The 17,774-nt window shown below is 34.7% G+C and overlaps 1 protein-coding gene across 3 annotated transcripts in view; it reads left to right on the top strand.

Moving 5' to 3' along the window:
- Positions 1-17,774, top strand: part of LARP1B (La ribonucleoprotein 1B) — a 128,325-nt gene that overhangs the window by 19,094 nt on the left and 91,457 nt on the right. For all 3 annotated transcript variants that reach the window (XR_015553830.1, XM_087437628.1, XM_087437627.1), the window contains exons 6-10: positions 24-167; positions 401-566; positions 4,556-4,700; positions 11,271-11,445; positions 15,563-15,735. Coding sequence is in view for 2 of the 3 variants with exons in the window: in XM_087437628.1 (XP_087293754.1) it covers positions 24-167; positions 401-566; positions 4,556-4,700; positions 11,271-11,445; positions 15,563-15,735 (803 nt within the window). In the remaining variant the exon portion in view is untranslated. The remainder of the gene's footprint in view (positions 1-23; positions 168-400; positions 567-4,555; positions 4,701-11,270; positions 11,446-15,562; positions 15,736-17,774) is intronic.

The following is a 17,774-nucleotide window of genomic DNA, read 5'->3' as shown; positions in this document are numbered from 1 at the left end:
AAAAATATTTTAATTTTAAAAAGATTGGAGGCGTGATAGAGAAAAGAGAGATGATCAAGATGAAGTTTCCAGTGTGAGAAGTGAGGGTTGTAATATTCGAGGTTCCTTTAGAGGCCGAGGAAGAGGCCGAGGACGGGGAAGAGGACGAGGCAGAGGAAATCCTCGAGGTATGACATGATTATTTGTTTTGTTAAATTAGATGAGCTTTGAAAAAAGTATGCAAGCCCACTGTTAGTTTTTCCCGCTATCCCATATAATGTTTCAACTAACTTTTTTTTGTCAGATAATAAAGATAGTTTTATATTGTTATCCCTTGAAATACTTCACTTTGGATTTTTCTTTATAGTAACTATTTTTTTTTAATCTATGATCACCTTTCTTTTTCTTTATACACATCAAGTGAACTTTGATTATTCATATGATTATCGAGAACATGGTGAGAGGACTGATCAACCATTTCAAACAGAACTTAATACGAGTATGATGTATTACTATGATGATGGTACAGGCGTACAGGTGTATCCTGTGGAAGAAGCATTGCTTAAAGAGTACATTAAGCGCCAAATGTAAGTCGATCGGACATAAGCAGATGGGATAGTAAAATCTGTTGCAATATCAAACTTTAACAGCATTGATAGTGAATATGTTATAACATATTCTAAGCTGTTTATTAGTAAAATTGAAGGATTTTAGTAATTTATATGATATATTTTTCTAGGAAATGTTAGTAAAATATGTAAAGTATTTTTTAAAAATTTTTATTTGTTACATGTTGTTTATATCAGACTCCTGGTTTCTCAACTGTTAAGGTATTTCTCTGCTTAAAGGATATTAGTTAAAATGTCATGGCATAATATGAGTGATTAAATATAAGAATGTAAAACTGCTGTATATATATATTTGAAATTGAACAGGTGAGATTTGGCTTATTATTTGCAAATGTTTATATTAAAATTTGCAAATGAACATAAATGGCAAAAAATGGTGGTAGATGTCTTTTGACTTTCTTATCAATTTATTTCAGAATTCTAAGTTTGCTTTTTGACTTTTAAGTTCTCTTTGAGTGACACATATTATAGGTGGACTGTCTAATCTTTTTTAGTTCAAACTTTTAACCTAGTTCTCATAATAGTTGCTTTCAGAACTCTGAACTTGAAGTTAGGAGAATATTAGTTTGTTCTATTGTCTTTAAGAAAAAATAACCCCTCTGCATATTAGCGTTGTATAGAATGTTTTGCGTATTTATATAGTGTGTTTATATAGTGGTGATAAAAATGTTCCCAAGTGATTTGCATAACTAATTTGCTGAAATTAGAATTTTTTTTATCCGTACAAGCTGGAGGAAAAAGGCCATTTTTGTAAGGGCGTAAGCATTTTAAAAACATCTATCTTTATTTAAGAAAGAAAATGGACTCTACACTGTTCTTAGAAAATAATTTCTCCATCAGCATCAGCCAGGCGTCTTCCTTGGGATGCCTTCATGGTGGATTTGATTGGCTTACAATATGAAGCAACTTATTTATTTTTTTCTTGATTCTTTTGTTACAGTTGACGCAAACACTGAAGAAAAGGGCCTTTTTATGGGCAGAAAGTGCCTAGCATTTGGCTATCAACTTCAAACCACTATTCCTGTCTTTTTTGTAACTCTTGCTGCCAGGTCCCTTCTGAGACCTGACAGTGGACATGCAACTCCATGTCAGGATAATCGGCCTCCAGTGTGCTCATACAAGTGAGGGAGGAGCAGAGCTACTTCAGTGTTGACAGAATTTCTGATCATGCAGTGTAGAATCCAGAGCTTCTAAGGTAGGACATGATAATGTCCCCTAGGACACGGAACAAAATGTCGGACACGGCATTGGGCATGACTCCTTTTTTTGTTGTTGTTATTGTTTTAGCAGTAGGGTTTTTGGCAAATGTTAGATCACCAGGTTTAGAATGGCCCTTTACTGTTATCCTGGATTGATTAGTAGACATCTGGATTTGAGGAGTCACGCTTTTGACTTTGAGGTGTCTTTGAGGTTTCTCATACATGGGCGTGTTGAGTAGGGTTTAGAGTTTTCTCTTTGAGGAGTTACTGAAAAATTCCTCGCACTTGTGGAATATTATGCTAAGTGTATTTTGAAGTAGGAGGCTTAACTTAATTATGGATGATTGAGTTTTTTCTTCCTTCGCTCTTGGCATTTTTTTTTTGTGAGGAAGATCAGCCCTGAGCTAACATCCATGCCAATCGTCCTCTTGTTGCTGAGGAAGACTGGCCCTGAGCTAACATCCGTGCCCATCTTCCTCCACTTTATATGGGATGCCACCACAGCATGGCCTGACAAGCGGTGCGTTGGTGCGTGCCCGGGATCCGAACCCGGGCCACCAGCAGCAGACTGCACGCGCTTAACTGCTATGCCACTGGGCTGGCCCCTGGTTAGTTGAGTTTTTAAAATCATTTTAATTGAAAATGTATATTAATTTGTCATTTTTGATGTCAGAATATTAAAAATTTAAGATCTTGATTATTTCTAGCTGGTACAATCTCTTGTGGCATTAGATATAGAGATGAGTATGATTGCAGCCCATAAGAAGTTTAAAAATATATATACTGTAGGTAATGGGGTGATTTGTGAATTTATTTAGATATTGCGGTTTTCACTAAATACTAGATTAAAAAGACATCTTATTAATGATTCAGAGAAGTTTTCATCTAAGAACAGTTTCAACTTGTGACTAAATCAAATGTCCTAATGTCTGAAAATTGAGAATTTAAGCATGTGTGTTATGTGCCTACCACATGTCAGGCACTGTGAAAAGGGCTTTTGAAGTGTAACAGAGATCAGAACACAAGTGTTATGTGCTCACCACGTGCCAGGCAGTGGGAAAAGGGCTTTTGAGGTGTAACAAAAATCAGAATGTTGATTTCTTCAAGACTTAGATTTTTTTCTTCAGTGTTTAAGAAGAGTAAATTATTTATTAGTGCTACTGAGATGTCAGTAGTATTTCACTGATCTAATGGAGCTTTGTACTTTGATAGTTGGGTAAATATTGGAGTACAAAGAAACAGCTTGGGTATTTACATTTCTAAAGTAAGAGTTTTCCCCCCAGTGAAAAGTAGCTCAAAGCCAGTTTTCGTTTACAGATGATTATTTCTTCAAAGTTAGAATTTGACCTAAATACTTCAAGGGTATCTTAAGTCATCCAGCCTTACCCCCAAATGTGAGTTGGTGTGCCTTCTCATAATTTGCCACCCATCTTTGAAAACTTTCTTTGTGATTTGCAAACAGTATAGGATTATTAAACTGTAGGCCATATCATCATTGATGTCATGTATTTTTGTACTATTCTTTTCTAGATTTCCCCCCCCCATTCTTTTGTTCTGTCTTTCTAGAATCCTGTTCTCATTTTCCTATATGGGGTATTTTTGTATTATTCTTTTCTACATTTTCACCCATTTATCCTCATGTTCTTTCTCTCTAGATTCCTATTCTAATTTTCCTATATGGAGTATTTTTGTATTCTTTTCTACATATTCCCCCATTATCCTCTTTTTCTGTCTCTCTAGAATCCTACTCTCATTTTCTTGTATGGAGTATTTTTGTATTATTCTTTTCTACATTTTCCCCCCATTTACCTTCTTGTTCTGTCTCTCTAGAATCCTGTTCTCATTTTTCTATATGGAGGCTGTATTAAATATGTGTTTCTCAAAAGCCATTATTGAATATATTCTTCATGTTATCTTTGTATCTTGGAACTTTTAGTTATTGATCATACAGTTTGTCTGTTACATTTCTCTCTGTACTTTTCTAGAGAAGATTAAGGTGTCTAAGCTTTTTCTGTATTTTTTCCCCAATGTACCTCATGGTGTAGATACTCCTTGTTTAGCTATATTCTGTTCACTGTTAGTTAATGTCTTTTATATAGTTCTGTCCGTCAAAGAAAGGAGATCTTGAATCATGCAAATATATAATTGTGTGTGTGCACCTGTGCCCATGTATTCACTGTTTTTACTAAGTATGTGCTGATTACTAGGGTTTAGAAGTATTCAACAATGTCAGTACCCAATTTAGAAAACAAAACAAACTAATCTATTCAGTAAACTAGACAAAGGATACTTCCAATATGCTGTTCTTCTCAGTGTTGGGAAAAAGTTAGAAGTCAGTCTGTTTACATGTGTTTAGCTTTGTTATTTAGTGTTTAAATGAAGCAAGTTAAAGTAGCTTTGTAACGAAATTTTTCACTTAATTGACTCATTAAAAAAATCAATTATTAAACTATTTTAAAGTAAAATGCTGGTTAATTCTTTATACTTAGATAAAGCTGATCTAAGTAGAAGTTAATAGTTTTTGGTTAGATAATCAATATTTTAAATTTCTACTCATGAATAAGAGAAATTAACTCAGTAGGATTTTGCTGTTATTTCTTATATTTACCCTATGTTGTATTAAATATATAATGTTATAAATAAATTAAAATAGTTTTATAATAATTGATAATATAAGCAATAAATATTTTTATTTCCTATTGAATAAATGGATGCAATTTATATTTACTTCCTTATTTCTCTTTTCAGTGAATATTACTTCAGCATAGAAAATTTGGAACGGGACTTCTTTCTTAGGAGAAAGATGGATGAACAGGGTTTCTTGCCTATTTCCCTGATTGCTGGTTTCCACCGTGTTCAGGCTCTCACTACAAACCTGAGTCTCATTTTAGAGGTAATTATTCATTTACAAAACAGTTACAAAGCAGTCTGTACTTTCCATTCGGTTATGCTGTGAACCTAAAACTGCTCTAAAGAATAAAGTCTATAAGAAAAAGAAAGCAAAAACAATCTGTAGTTGGCCTAAGGCTTAGACTACATCTCGTGACTTTTTTCCATTTTATAAAACCCAAATAAATGTCTAAGCTTGAAATCCCTCAAAGAATTACTAATGATGTTTCCACCTGTTTTTAACCTGATCCTTCAAGGTTGAACCTTGAACCTTCTTAGGTGTTCTTGGTCCTTTGGTCTTCTTCAGGTTGCTGTAAAATAGCATGTATTCCCATTCATTAAAATTTTGAGAACTAATTTAAAACAGTCTTTCCAGTTGTGTTCTTAATGCTTTTATTAGATCTTTTGTCTGTTCTGTTCTAGAAGTGTTTTCAACATTTTTGGTTTCTGTTCCCTATATAACGTACAATCAAATTTGCCTTTTTGCTATATAGTTCTATGAGTTTTGACAGACTTTCACCCTTGCACTCCTGTGTAGCCAGTCTTTTTCCCCACACACAGCTCCTGGGAACCACTGACCTGATTTTCGTTCCTCTAGTTTTGCCTTTTCCAGAATATCATATAAATAAACTATACAGTTTGTAGCCTTTTGTTTCTGATTTCTTTCACTTAGCATAGTGCTTTTGAGATTCATTTGTGTTGTTGCATGTATCAGTAGTTTGTTCTTTCTTATTGTTGACTAGTATGCCACAGTATGGATGTACTGCAGTTTGTTTAGATTGTTTCCAGTTTTTGGAGATCATGAGTAAAGCATAAAAGTCTTTGTTTGGACATAGGTTTTCATTTCTTTTGGGTAAATATCGAGGATTGTGATTGCTGAGATGTTTGGTAAGTGTATGTTTAAGAAACTGCCAGCCTGTTGTCCAAAGTGGGTTTAACCATTTTGCATGAGAGTTCCATTTGCTCCATGGCCTCATCGGCACTTGGTATTGTCAGTTTTTTTGAATAATATATATGTAGTGGTTTCTTTTTTTTTTTAAAGATTTTATTTATTTATTTTTTCTCCCCAAAGCCCCAGTAGACAGTTGTATGTCACAGCTGCACATCCTTCCAGCTGCTGCATGTGGGAGTGGCCTCAGCATGGCCGGAGAAGTGGTGCCTCGGCACGCGCCCGGGATCCAACCCGGGCCGCCAGCAGCAGAGCGCGCGCACTTAACCACTAAGCCACTGGGCCGGCCCTATGTAGTGGTTTCTCATTGTGTTTTTAATTTGCATTTCCCTAATGACTAATGATGTTGAGCGTCTTTTCATGTGTTTATTTGCCTTGGTGTACCTTATTTGTTGAAATGTCTGTTCAGATCTTTTGCCTATTTTTATTGGAGTGTTTTCTTTATAATTGAATTGTAAGAGTTCTTTATTCTGTATACAGGTCTTTTATGTATATTTTACAAATATTTTTCCCAAGTCTTTGACTCATCTTTTTGTTTTCTTAACAGACTTCTTTAGCAAATATTTTGAACATAGGAAAGTCCAGGTTTTCAAAACAATATAAACTAGTGATTTGTTATTTGTTGATGTGGTAATTAATGATTCTTTGTTTTATGGAAAAAATTACTTCAAGCAATGCCGTTATTCCATTTGTTTATTTATAGATACTACTTAAATAAAGTTTCTGTCTACTTTTTTTTTTGGTGAGGAAGATTAGCCCTGAGCTAACATCCGTTGCCAACCCTCCTCTTTTTGCTGAAGAAGATTGGCCCTGGGCTAACATGCATACCCATCTTTCTCTACTTTATATGGGACGCTGCCACAGCATGGATTTGAACCTGCGAACCCTGGGCCACCGAAGCAGTGTGTGCAAACTTAACTGCTATGCCACCGGGCTGGCCCCTGTATACTTTAATTTGAAGAAAACTTAGTTTCTTCTGCAAGGTTTATTCTTGGAGCAAAATATTATGATTATGTTCATAGTAGAAAGAGTTTTAATATTAACTACTGCCATTGTCTGTGCTATAGCAAAGATCTAGCTCAGCTGTCATTTTCAGTGAAGTTACTGATTTCCCCCACTCTCTGTACTTCTGTAGGAATCTGGTTGTAATTTCATTATTGTATGCTTTTTGGTCTGTTCATATTCCCATTAAGACCTCAAGCACAATTTTCAGATTATCAATCATCTGTTTCCAAAACTTATAGCAGTAGGGAAGGAATATTTAAAAAGAACTTTTGTGTTACTATTATGGTTAACGTTATTGATAATGGTAGCTGATGAACAGTAAGAAATAATAAAATAATATTACTGTGAAATGCACAAACATATAAGCATAGGTCTTCATTCACTTAACATGCACCTACCATCTGTTACAGTGGGAAAGGTGTCTTTTTTCTATTAAGGCTTCATTAGGCTTTGCAATATAAACATTGATTTAGAGCATGGACTTGAAAACCTGTATAGACATCCTTGTAGCTCTCTGACCTTGGGTAGTGTCCTGAGACTTCTGTAAAGTGGAAATTGTAGCAACAAGAACATACTTCATAGGGTTGTCATAAGAATGAAATATGTGATGACAGTATCTGGCATGCATAGTAAGCTTTAAAGAAGAATTGGCTCCTACTGTTAGTCTTCAAGGATGTCCTTCTATTGAGCACTCCTCCTTTTATCTTCATTTCTACCAGCTTTTTCCTATATGCATTTGAATATGCTTTTCTTTCCTTTCTTGAAAAAACTATGAAAAGAAGCAAAATAGGGCCGGCCCCGTGGCTTAGTGGTTAAGTGCGCGTGCTCCGCTACTGGCGGCCCGGGTTCGGATCCCAGGTGTGCGCCAATGCACCACTTCTCCGGCCATGCTGAGGCCGCGTCCCACGTACAGCAACTAGAAGGATATGCAACTATGACATACAACTATCTACTGGGGCTTTGGGGAAAAAAAAGGAGGATGATTGGCAATAGATGTTAGCTCAGAGCCGGTCTTCCTCAGCAAAAAGAGGTGGATTAGCACGGATGTTAGCTCAGGGCTGATCTTCCGCACCAAAAAAAAAAAAAAAAAACAAGCAAAATATACTTTAGCTGGCACCCATATCTGCCCTGGTTACCAGTTTCTCTATACAGCTAGACTTATTGAATCTGTTTCCTTCCCTCCCATTCATTTTTCAGCTGACTGCATTCTTTTTTTTTGTACTTTGATACATATGTATATTGTATGATTGCTGTTGTAGTAATATTTATCATATTACATAATTATAGTACAATATTGTTGTCTATAGTCATTATACTGTGCATTGGATCTCTCTGGCTTATTTGCTACTTGTTGCAAGTTTGTACCCTTAAACAACATCAGTCTAACCCCTCACCTCCCATCCCCTGATAACCACCGTTTTACTCTGTTTTTTTATGAGTTTGACTTTTTTAGATTTCATATATACGTGATATCACACGGTACTTGTCTTTCTTTGTCTGACTTATGTAGCATAATGTCCTCAAGGTCCATCCATTTTGTCCCAAATGGCAGGATATCTTCTGTTCTCCTGGCTGAATACTATTTGATTTTGTATATATACCACATCTTTTTTATCCATTCAGCTGTTGATGGGCATTTAGGTTGTTTCCATATCTTGGTTACTGTGAATAATACTGCAGTAAACATGGGAGTGCATATATCTCTTCAAAATCCTGTTTTCATTTCCTTTGGGTATATACCCAGAAGTGGAATTGCTGGATCTTATGGTAGAACCAGCTTACTGCATTCTTGATTCTTGCTCCACAGTCAATCCTGGCTCTATACCTAATTAGTTGTATAACTCTATTCAAGTTTCTTAACCTCTCCATGCTTCAATTGTCTCATTGTTAAAATAGGGCAAATAATACTTAAACTATCATAGAGTATGAGAACTTAGAGGAGTAATTAATATAATATCTGTAAAGTTCTTAGAAATGTGCCTGCTACTCTCATCTAAAACCTTGTTTTCCAAATTGCCTGACCTTGTGTTTTCTCAGAATGTGTGTTGCTCTCTTCTTAACTCCAGGTCTTTGCACATACACATCTTTCTCTTAGTACCCGGCATAGGACCAGGAACTAAGGATATAACATCTATATTTTCCAACATTGGTAGTTATTCATAGTAATAGGTGTCATTAAGAAAAGGACCAAAATTAATAGCTCATTAGAAAAAACCTCAGATATCCAGAAATATTGACTGTACAGTGTAACTCATGGTTTAGAAGTTCAAGATAACCAAGGTTTAGTCCCCGCCCTCCCCAAAGCCCCAGTAGATAGTTGTATGTCATAGTTGCACATCCTTCTAGTTGCTGTATGTGGGACGCGGCCTCAGCATGGCAGGAGAAGCGGTGCGTTGGTGCGTGCCTGGGATCCGAACCTGGGCCGCCAGTAGCGGAGCGCGCGCACTTAACTGCTAAGCCATGGGGCTGGCCCCCAAGGTTTAGTTTTAATAAAAAATGTGTAATTCTTTTGTCCAGATCTTTTCCTTAATTTTGTGTATGATACAGTTTTTCTATGATCCTTTTAAGGCCCGAATCACAACTGTTTCACTTTCTGTTTTCTTTATTTTCTTCTTGAATTAATTTTTTTTCAATAGGGACTAAGTTCTTTGTGATTCAAGATTCAAAAAGCTTATAGTGAAAAATTTTCTTCCTATCTTCCACCAACAATGAACTAGTTAAACCTCCTTGGTGGCAATCAGTGTTACTTCTTTTTTGTGTTTTTCTCCTAAGATATTTCTCCTAAGTTCTACTGCACACACTGTTATGCCCCTTCCTTTTTTAAAAACATATATTACAAGATCATTCAATAGCTGTGTATAAAGAACTTTGCGTTTTTCCCAGCCAGATTTTTCTTTAAATTTTTTCTCTTAAATTCAGGCATAATTTATACACTGTATATTAGAAATCATAAGATTACAGATACTTTTTCCCTATGTATATACATGTGACTGCCAGCAGATTAAGATATAGAACATTTTCAACAACACAGGAAGCTCCCTTGTGCCCTCTCCTTGTCAGTACAACTGCTCTCATCAAAGGTTATTGCTTTTCAGAGTTGTCTCACGTAATCAGAATTAAATGTATTTTATCTGACTTTTGCTCATCATTATTTCTGTGAGATTTATCCATGTTATTGGTGTGTAGCAATTCTTCATTTTCCGTTTATGGGGTAGTATTCCATTGTATGACTTTAACACTGTTTTTTCATGCTCCTATTGATAGACATTTGGGTTCTTTGTGGTTTGAATTTGTGATACTGTTGTGAACATTATTGTACCTAGTTTTGGATGGGCACATGTACTTATTTTTCTGTGAAATTGATGGATAACAGGATATATATATATATATATATATATGCTTTTGTAGATATTGCTAAACGTTTTTCCCAAGTATTGAACCAATTGAAAGTATCACTCTTGCGAGTTTGACTTATTCCACATTCTAGCCAACACTGTTGGCAGTCTTTTTCCAAAACATTATTTTGAAAAATTTAAACCCATAGGAAAGTTTCAAGGAGTTTTTTTTTTTTTTTTTAATTCAGGTATAAAAACATGATGTAAAATGTAGAGATCTTAGATGTTTGAGTTTTTTGTATAAAAAATTGTATAAGCCTGCTCCAAACAATAGTTTATTACTCTAAAAACTTCCTTAGTGGCCCTTTCCAGTCAGTTACTACTTCCCCTCACCCTGCCTCAAACTGCTTTTCTGATTCTTTTGACGTGGATTAATTTTGTCTGTTGTTGACATTTTTGTAAATGGAATTCTTCTGTCTCCTGGCACTTTAATTTGTAGTTTTAAAAATTCATCCATGTTGTTGCAAGATCTGGATGCTGGGTATACTGGTTTGCTACTGGGATGTCATTGCTTCTAGTACTTTCAGTGGACAAAACTAGGAAAACATATATTAGAAAAAAAATATCAGCTATCATCAATTCAAACTCTTTAGCGTAGGATTCTTCCTTATTTCCTTCATTCCATATTTCAGACTCTTTTCTCTTTGAGTATCCTGATTCCCATCAAAAGAGTTTGTTTTTAAATAATTTTTAATACTAATTTTAAGGCAATGTCCAGATTTGGAAAATATAACTTGAGAAGTAAATACTATACTAATATTAAGGGCATACAAATGTAAGATTCTTAAAGTAATACATATAATATGTCCTTCAACTAAAATATAGCAAATTTTAATTTTTATAATTTAACAAGTATGTATGTTGAGTTTTTATATTTGTATTTTTTCCTAATTTAATTTCTATAATGTGAGTACTCTTGAATTGTACTTAAAATTCAAATCAATAAGGCTTTAATTTTTATTTTAAAGAAATTTTGTTCTAGTAAAGTAGTTTGCTTTCAGTTGATGGAATGACTATTGTAATTGTGAAAACCAGATTATCTGCTACATGTTAAATCAGGATATTTGTTACTTTACAGGGACAAATGATTTTAAAATTTGTTGTGTTCTAGTTAATTTATGAATATGTTTAGAAACATTAACTGTAATACCATCTGCTAATTTCAGATTTTTAAAAATTTTAAGTTGTTGAAACTTCTTTAATAGCTCAAAATTCCTATTTATAGGCACTGAAAGATAGCACAGAAGTGGAAATTGTGGATGAGAAAATGAGAAAAAAAATAGAACCAGAAAAATGGCCAATTCCAGGCCCTCCTCCACGTAGTGTGCCACAGACAGACTTCTCACAGCTGATTGATTGCCCAGAGTTTGTACCAGGCCAAGCCTTCTGTTCACAGACAGGTAACAGCTATTTTTCTGGAGCAAACAGCATAACAGTGGGCTATTTGGGCCAATTTAACTATCCTTTTTTAAAATTTGTTTAGATGCAAGTTAAAGGTAACTAAATGACTTTGATGCTCTAAATTCCATTCGTACTGCCTCCCACACAGCTATAAATTAAATAGGGATTTAAGAATTATGGGTGAAGCTCTGCTCTATTTACTTTTAAATTATTCGTATACTTTGTTATGTGTGGAGTTTCTCCCTATCTTCTCATAATTTTACTAAATGATTATAGGTATATTGTATCAGTTTTCCCTTTGTAAGATTGGAATATTTTAGTCGGGTTGGAATAGTCTAAAAGTCTTAATGTCAAGAATGGGGTATCTTTAATTTTGTTACCAATGTGCTTCAACCTTGTCTTGAAAAGATGAGATGACCTTATTCTAAAGCAGAATTGGGGTTCTCTTATGAAGTTATTATAATTACAGATTAAAGAATTGGTGGTATTTAGAATTTCCAAAAACTGCTTTAATGTTAAGAATTTTTTCCTGGATCATTTTTAAGACATTCCCTCTTGGGAAAAAATATGTGTGCTTAAACCTTTTTCAGTCAGGGTGATGATCTGCTGATGCTCTTGGATGTCATTTGATCGGAAAATGCAGAGGAATAGGTGACTCACTGAAATATCATTATAAATATTGGAACAAATCGTGCTGCAGAAATGGAAGTGACCAGACTTACTTCTGTGCAAGAATATCTACTCTCAACTCCTTGTGGAGGAGGTTGGGCCAACACTACAGTGAAGATAAAACACCTTCGTGATGATGAGAGACAGACCAGAGGACTGCTGTTGTTTTTATAGGACTGCCCATTTGTGTGTAATTAGCCTGGGCTGCATGTGCTACTTTTATTCACGGTGGGAGTTAATTATCATTCTGGAAATATTGCAAGATTCTGTCTTTTCCTTCCAGACTTATGTACTTGTATCCAGATCAATAAAGCAGAAATAGAGAGGCTTGAGTGGCATTTCCAAGATTGTTTGATTTGCCCTTCAGTATGCTGTACATTGTATAACTCACGTGTTGTAATATTTCACATGGACTATAAGGTTTGTTAATGTGGAACTAAGGGATAAGAAATTTAAGAAATGAACAAGAGTATTTTTTTCTTTATTCTTCAAAATGTATTTTTGATACACCAGTATGAGAGACTTGGTCATCAATAAAGCACTGATGGACAGTCTCACAGATATTTTTATTTAGTGTTTCTTTAATTGTTCCTCTAAATCTAGCAAGCGACTTGGGCAGGTGTTTTAAAAGTTGAAGAAAAGTGACATTTTTAAGGTTTTTTTAAAGAGATGTAATGTCTGATTGTATGTGAGATTAATTTATTGTGTAAACTTGGGGTCCAAGATGACGTTTTTACCTGCTTATGAACAGGCATTAGGTGAGTCAGATACAATATAAAATATTTTTCCCACAGGTTAGCTAAGATAGGTCAGTCAAGTTGGTGATGCCTGTCCATTAACCATTTGTGCATTATTAATAAAATTACAAGAATAAAATTACGTCTTGTACATTTTTGTGTTTTTTTAATATACACTGTTTACATGCACATATATATTGCCTGAAACAAGTCAATGTATATTTAAATGTCAAAAATTTGGGGTTCTTTAGATTATACATCAGAAACTAGATGGATAATGAGGACATATAAAAAGATGAAATGTTCTTAGAGTTGTGCTGATTCACATTATATCGTAGGAATAAATATGTAAACTCAGCCTTTTCCCATGAGTCCCCAAATTTCTGACCTTAATAATTCCCCTCTGATAAGAAAGCCTAGTTTCCTAAATTCAATAGAGTAGTATATTACCAAATTTGAAATGGAAATAGGGGATAGGAAGTGTAGATTGTGTTTATCTGTACCTATGGTTAGAGAAAAGTAGTAAACCTTTATCTATATCCTTATTATCTCAAATGAGAAGACTTTAAATTTCGAAAATATAACCCTTGATGTATACTTTCTGAGGAATTTGTATGGTAAAGGACTATTTAAACATTTTTGGTCCTTTTCATCAAAGAAATTAAAATTTCTGATTTTCCCTCTATGGAGATTGAATTGTCTAACATTTGATGACCTTTGCACTGAACAGAGGACCTTAATGCACCAGAAAAGGTTCATTTTGGGAATGGTAAGATGTTAGTTTTGAAATTGAGTTTTGCACTTCTATGGATATAGTATTGCACTATCAACTCTTAAGTAAAAGAATTTTAAATTCACCCAAATTGAGAAGTCAGGTACCTGACAATATTGTTTTTTGTGTTTTCTTTTGGCTTTTAAAAAATGTGTAGGAGTATCTCTGATTATTGAATGAGCTGTGGGATTTCCTTTGAAAAGTTAATCTGCAGAAGTAGTGTTGAATGTGCCACACGTGAAATATATAATCCTTTGAAAGCAATCTATGTAATTACCCAGAGCTGTGATTCAGGGTGGATTAGAAAAGTCACACTAGGTAGATATCATGGAATATATATGATGATTTATCTCCAGAGAGTCATGTTGACAATTTTCACTTAAGGAAAACAGCAAAGATAAATTATTTTTCTGTGTTCTCACAAATTAGAACCTATATGTGTCAAAGTATGTGTCTAATTTTTCTGTCAGTTTAATGTCAGGTAATCCAAGTCATTTTCAAACTCATTTGGTGTTGGAAAGTTAGGGCTTTACCATTATCCTTAAAATTTACACACACACACAAGTTTGAAATCTTTTCACTGTAAAAGAAAATACAGATACAGAAAATCACACAGAGCATATGTATAGCTTAATTATAAGGTGAATACCCTTTAAAAACTCGGACTGTTCTAAATTGTCTTGTCTTACCCAAAATCTTTGGTATTTTAATGTCATTTAGTTTATAAGCACATGTGTTGTGAATATAGTGAAACACTTGACTTTAGAAACATTCAAGCTTAAAGAGCATCTAGAGATGATTATATAATAAACTTAAGTAGGTGTTTAAAGATTAAATTTCTATGTTAAAAATAGAAGATTTTTATTGGTAGATTTGGTAGATTTCCCTGCCACGTGCCAGGTGCTGTTCTAATCATTTATATGTGAACTATGCATAGTAATTTAGTTAATTCTCACAGTTAACTAGGGTGGTCGTTCTTAGTCTACTTTCAAAGCTTGATTCACTGCATGAACATAGATAATTCATAGTGTTAGGAATAGGGTTCTCTGGATTTAATGTTTTTTCTCTTTCCTGTAACTTTAATGTTAATATTGACAGCACAAACGTATTTCACTTGTACTACTTTGTTGATCAATTGATGATACATATATCATTAATTAACAAAGTTGTAGAGCAGCGCTGTCCAAAAGAAATATAGTGTAACATTCAACTTTGCAGTATTTTCAAGGAATTGGCTTTGGGGAATAAATAATGATGTTTAGAATTTTACAGTACAAATTTGTTTTTAAAATAATTTTTATCCAAAGTAAGTGCATATTGCATTATTTTGATTAAAAGATAGTGTGGAGAAAGACATTTTTAATTCCAACAGAGTTTTAAATGTTATGGGCAGGGCAATGCACTTTAATGATGTGACATTCTGCTCTTTATAGTATTTAGTATGGGCTAAGCAGGCACACTGCATTTAGGTAAATCTTGTTAAGCAAAGGAAGTATGAAAAGTGGAAGTAATGGCTGCCTTAGTATAGATCCTAGCAGAACAATGAAGGACTGATTTTGCCTTGAATAAAATGTGCATTTAGTCTAACTGTGGCTTAATAGCATTTGAGATTCTGTAATTTCATTATAATTAATAGATTTTAATATAAGATTTCACAGAGAATTGCCTCTCAGATGTATTGTCATAATTAGTAAGTGACTCACATTGATACTCTCGAGAAGTTTGAATGAATGTGATCTGTGTAGGAGTTGGTGACATTTCTTTTATTTGTTATTCATTGTTTTCACTCAGATACGTCTTACAAGCTCTTAAGGTTTGAAAACCATCAGGTTATAATTGAGATTGATTTATCATGTTTTTGTGAAAAAAAAGCCTAAATAAAAAAGTGTTTTATAAGTAAGAAAACCGTTAGTTTAACTATAGAACTTAACATTTTAGAGTCTGCCCCAAATTCTCCAAGAATTGGAAGTCCACTGAACCCAAAGAAAAGTACTGACACAAGTAATCTTCAAGCACTGTCTAGAGGTTTGTCTACCAGTTTGCCTGACTTGGACTCAGAACCTTGGATAGAAGTAAAAAAGAGACATTGTCCATCCTCAGTGAAATTGAGGGTAAGTTGTTATAAACTAAGTGAAATGTGATATCTCTTGGGTGGAGTGTAACGCCAGTGTATTTTCTGTTTGTTAGGTATATGAATCAAATTTGGAAAAGTTTAAAAAATGGTAAAAATTGGAACCATTGGCCTTCAGTAAAAATTTATGGGTTACTCAGTAGTTGAAAATGTTATATTGTGTCAATTTTTAAATTTCACCTTTTTTTTTTTTGTGAGGAGATCAGCCCTGTGCTAACATCTGCCAATCCTCCTCTTTTTTGGCTGAGGAAGACTGGCCCTGGGCTAACATCCGTGCCCATCTTTCTCCACTTTATATGGGACGCCGCCACAGCATGGCTTGCCAAGCAGCGCGTCAGTGCGCACCCGGGATCCGAACCTGCGAACCCCGGGCCGCCACAGCAGAGCGCGCGCGCACTTAACCGCTTGCGCCACTGGGCTGGTCCTAAATTTTGCCTTTTATTTCTGAATATGATTTAAGAATATTTTGTCTTGGCCTTTTTTCTTCTGACTAAATTTGAATAATATTTCAGTTTTTTTAAAGCTGATAATAACTTTAAGTTTTGAATTTATAACTTTCTTATATTATTTGTACCCTTATTAGTTATTTGTAAAGGGTTCATATCAAGTTCATATTTAATGATTTAATGTACAGTGGGAAGGGAAAAGAGAATTGATTTCTTGGGGACACATGAAGGAGTGGGATGGATGTGGTTATGAAACAATAGGAGAAATCCTTGTGGTAGAACTGCTGCATCTTTGACCGGTGGTTGGATGTGTGAACTTGCAGATGTCATAAAAATTGCTCTGATCTAACCACAAACACAAGCGAGTAACACGTAAAACTGGGGAAATCTGAGTAAGGTTGATGGGTTATGTCAGTGTCTGTCTTGTTTGTGATAGTGTACTATAGTTTTGCAAGATGTTAACACTGGTTCAAACTGGGTAAGAAATACGTGAGATCTCTATTGTTTCTTACATCTGTATGTGAATGTACAATTATCTCAAAGTAAAAAGTTTACTAAAAATAAACTTGGAAGCAGTGCCACTCAAATGATTCAGATATTGAAAGTAAGCTCTATAAGGAAAAGGTCACTAAATATAGGTGTAGATTTGGGAAGGATGAAGAAGGCTATCATATTGAAAATTATTAAGAACAGTGCTCTTTATCCCTAAGATCAAAGCACGAAGAAAGGAAGCACGAAGGATTTAAAAGTGGTTCTCCATTGGGGGAATGAGTGTTGATGTTTTGCCTTACCAGAGGACATTTGGCAATGTCGAGATATTTTTGGTTGTTAGAACTGAAAGAGTGCTGCTGCATCTTGTGAGTGGAGACCAGTGCATCCTACAGTGCACAGGATACCCTCCCCACCACCACCACATGCACAACAAAGAATTATCAAGCCCAGCATGTCAACAGTGCTAAGTCAACAGTGCTGAGTTTGAGAAAACCTCATCAGAGATAACTTTTTAATTAGTGGTGGTTAAACATAGCATACTTAAATGTTACAAGAGTTTTTCCTCAGGGGGCATTTTAAAAGCCTAAAGCAGCTTTCTCAAAACAAGATTTTCTAAAGATCCTGATTAATTTCTATATTAAATTCTATATTTGCCATATCCATGGCAAACCTGGATAACTAGGGAGGTTAGTGTCCTGGACTCACTGATAAAAATTTGTACCGGATTTCATTTATTCCAAGATCTGCATTTTCCCCCCATATTTAAAAATCATCACATTTCAAAATTTCTTTAAAAATAATGGTTCATCTTAAAATTGATAGCATCTTTGATTTGATGAAAAAAGTTTTTGGAAGGGTAAGTATTGGGTTGGGCTGTATAGGGCCAGCAAATTGGTGATGGAACCTGGCTTTAGAAGTGGAAAGAGAATTGTGAAAATCTAGGACCTTTCAGCTTTATAGCCAAAGAATGCTGTTACCATTAGTAAGATCTGAAATGTATTCTGAGAGCACAGAGTGAAGATCTGGCCTGGAGGAAAGATGAGTGACTATAGGTTCTGGGGGCCTAGGTATTTCAGAAATA

The sequence above is a fragment of the Ceratotherium simum genome, chromosome 12 (assembly GCF_057802395.1).
Source record: "Ceratotherium simum simum isolate JZ-2026a chromosome 12, ASM5780239v1, whole genome shotgun sequence".
In the NCBI taxonomy this organism is placed as follows: Eukaryota; Metazoa; Chordata; class Mammalia; order Perissodactyla; family Rhinocerotidae; genus Ceratotherium; species Ceratotherium simum.
Note: the sequence above shows the minus strand (reverse complement) of the source record. Positions and strands in the feature narration are given on the sequence as shown.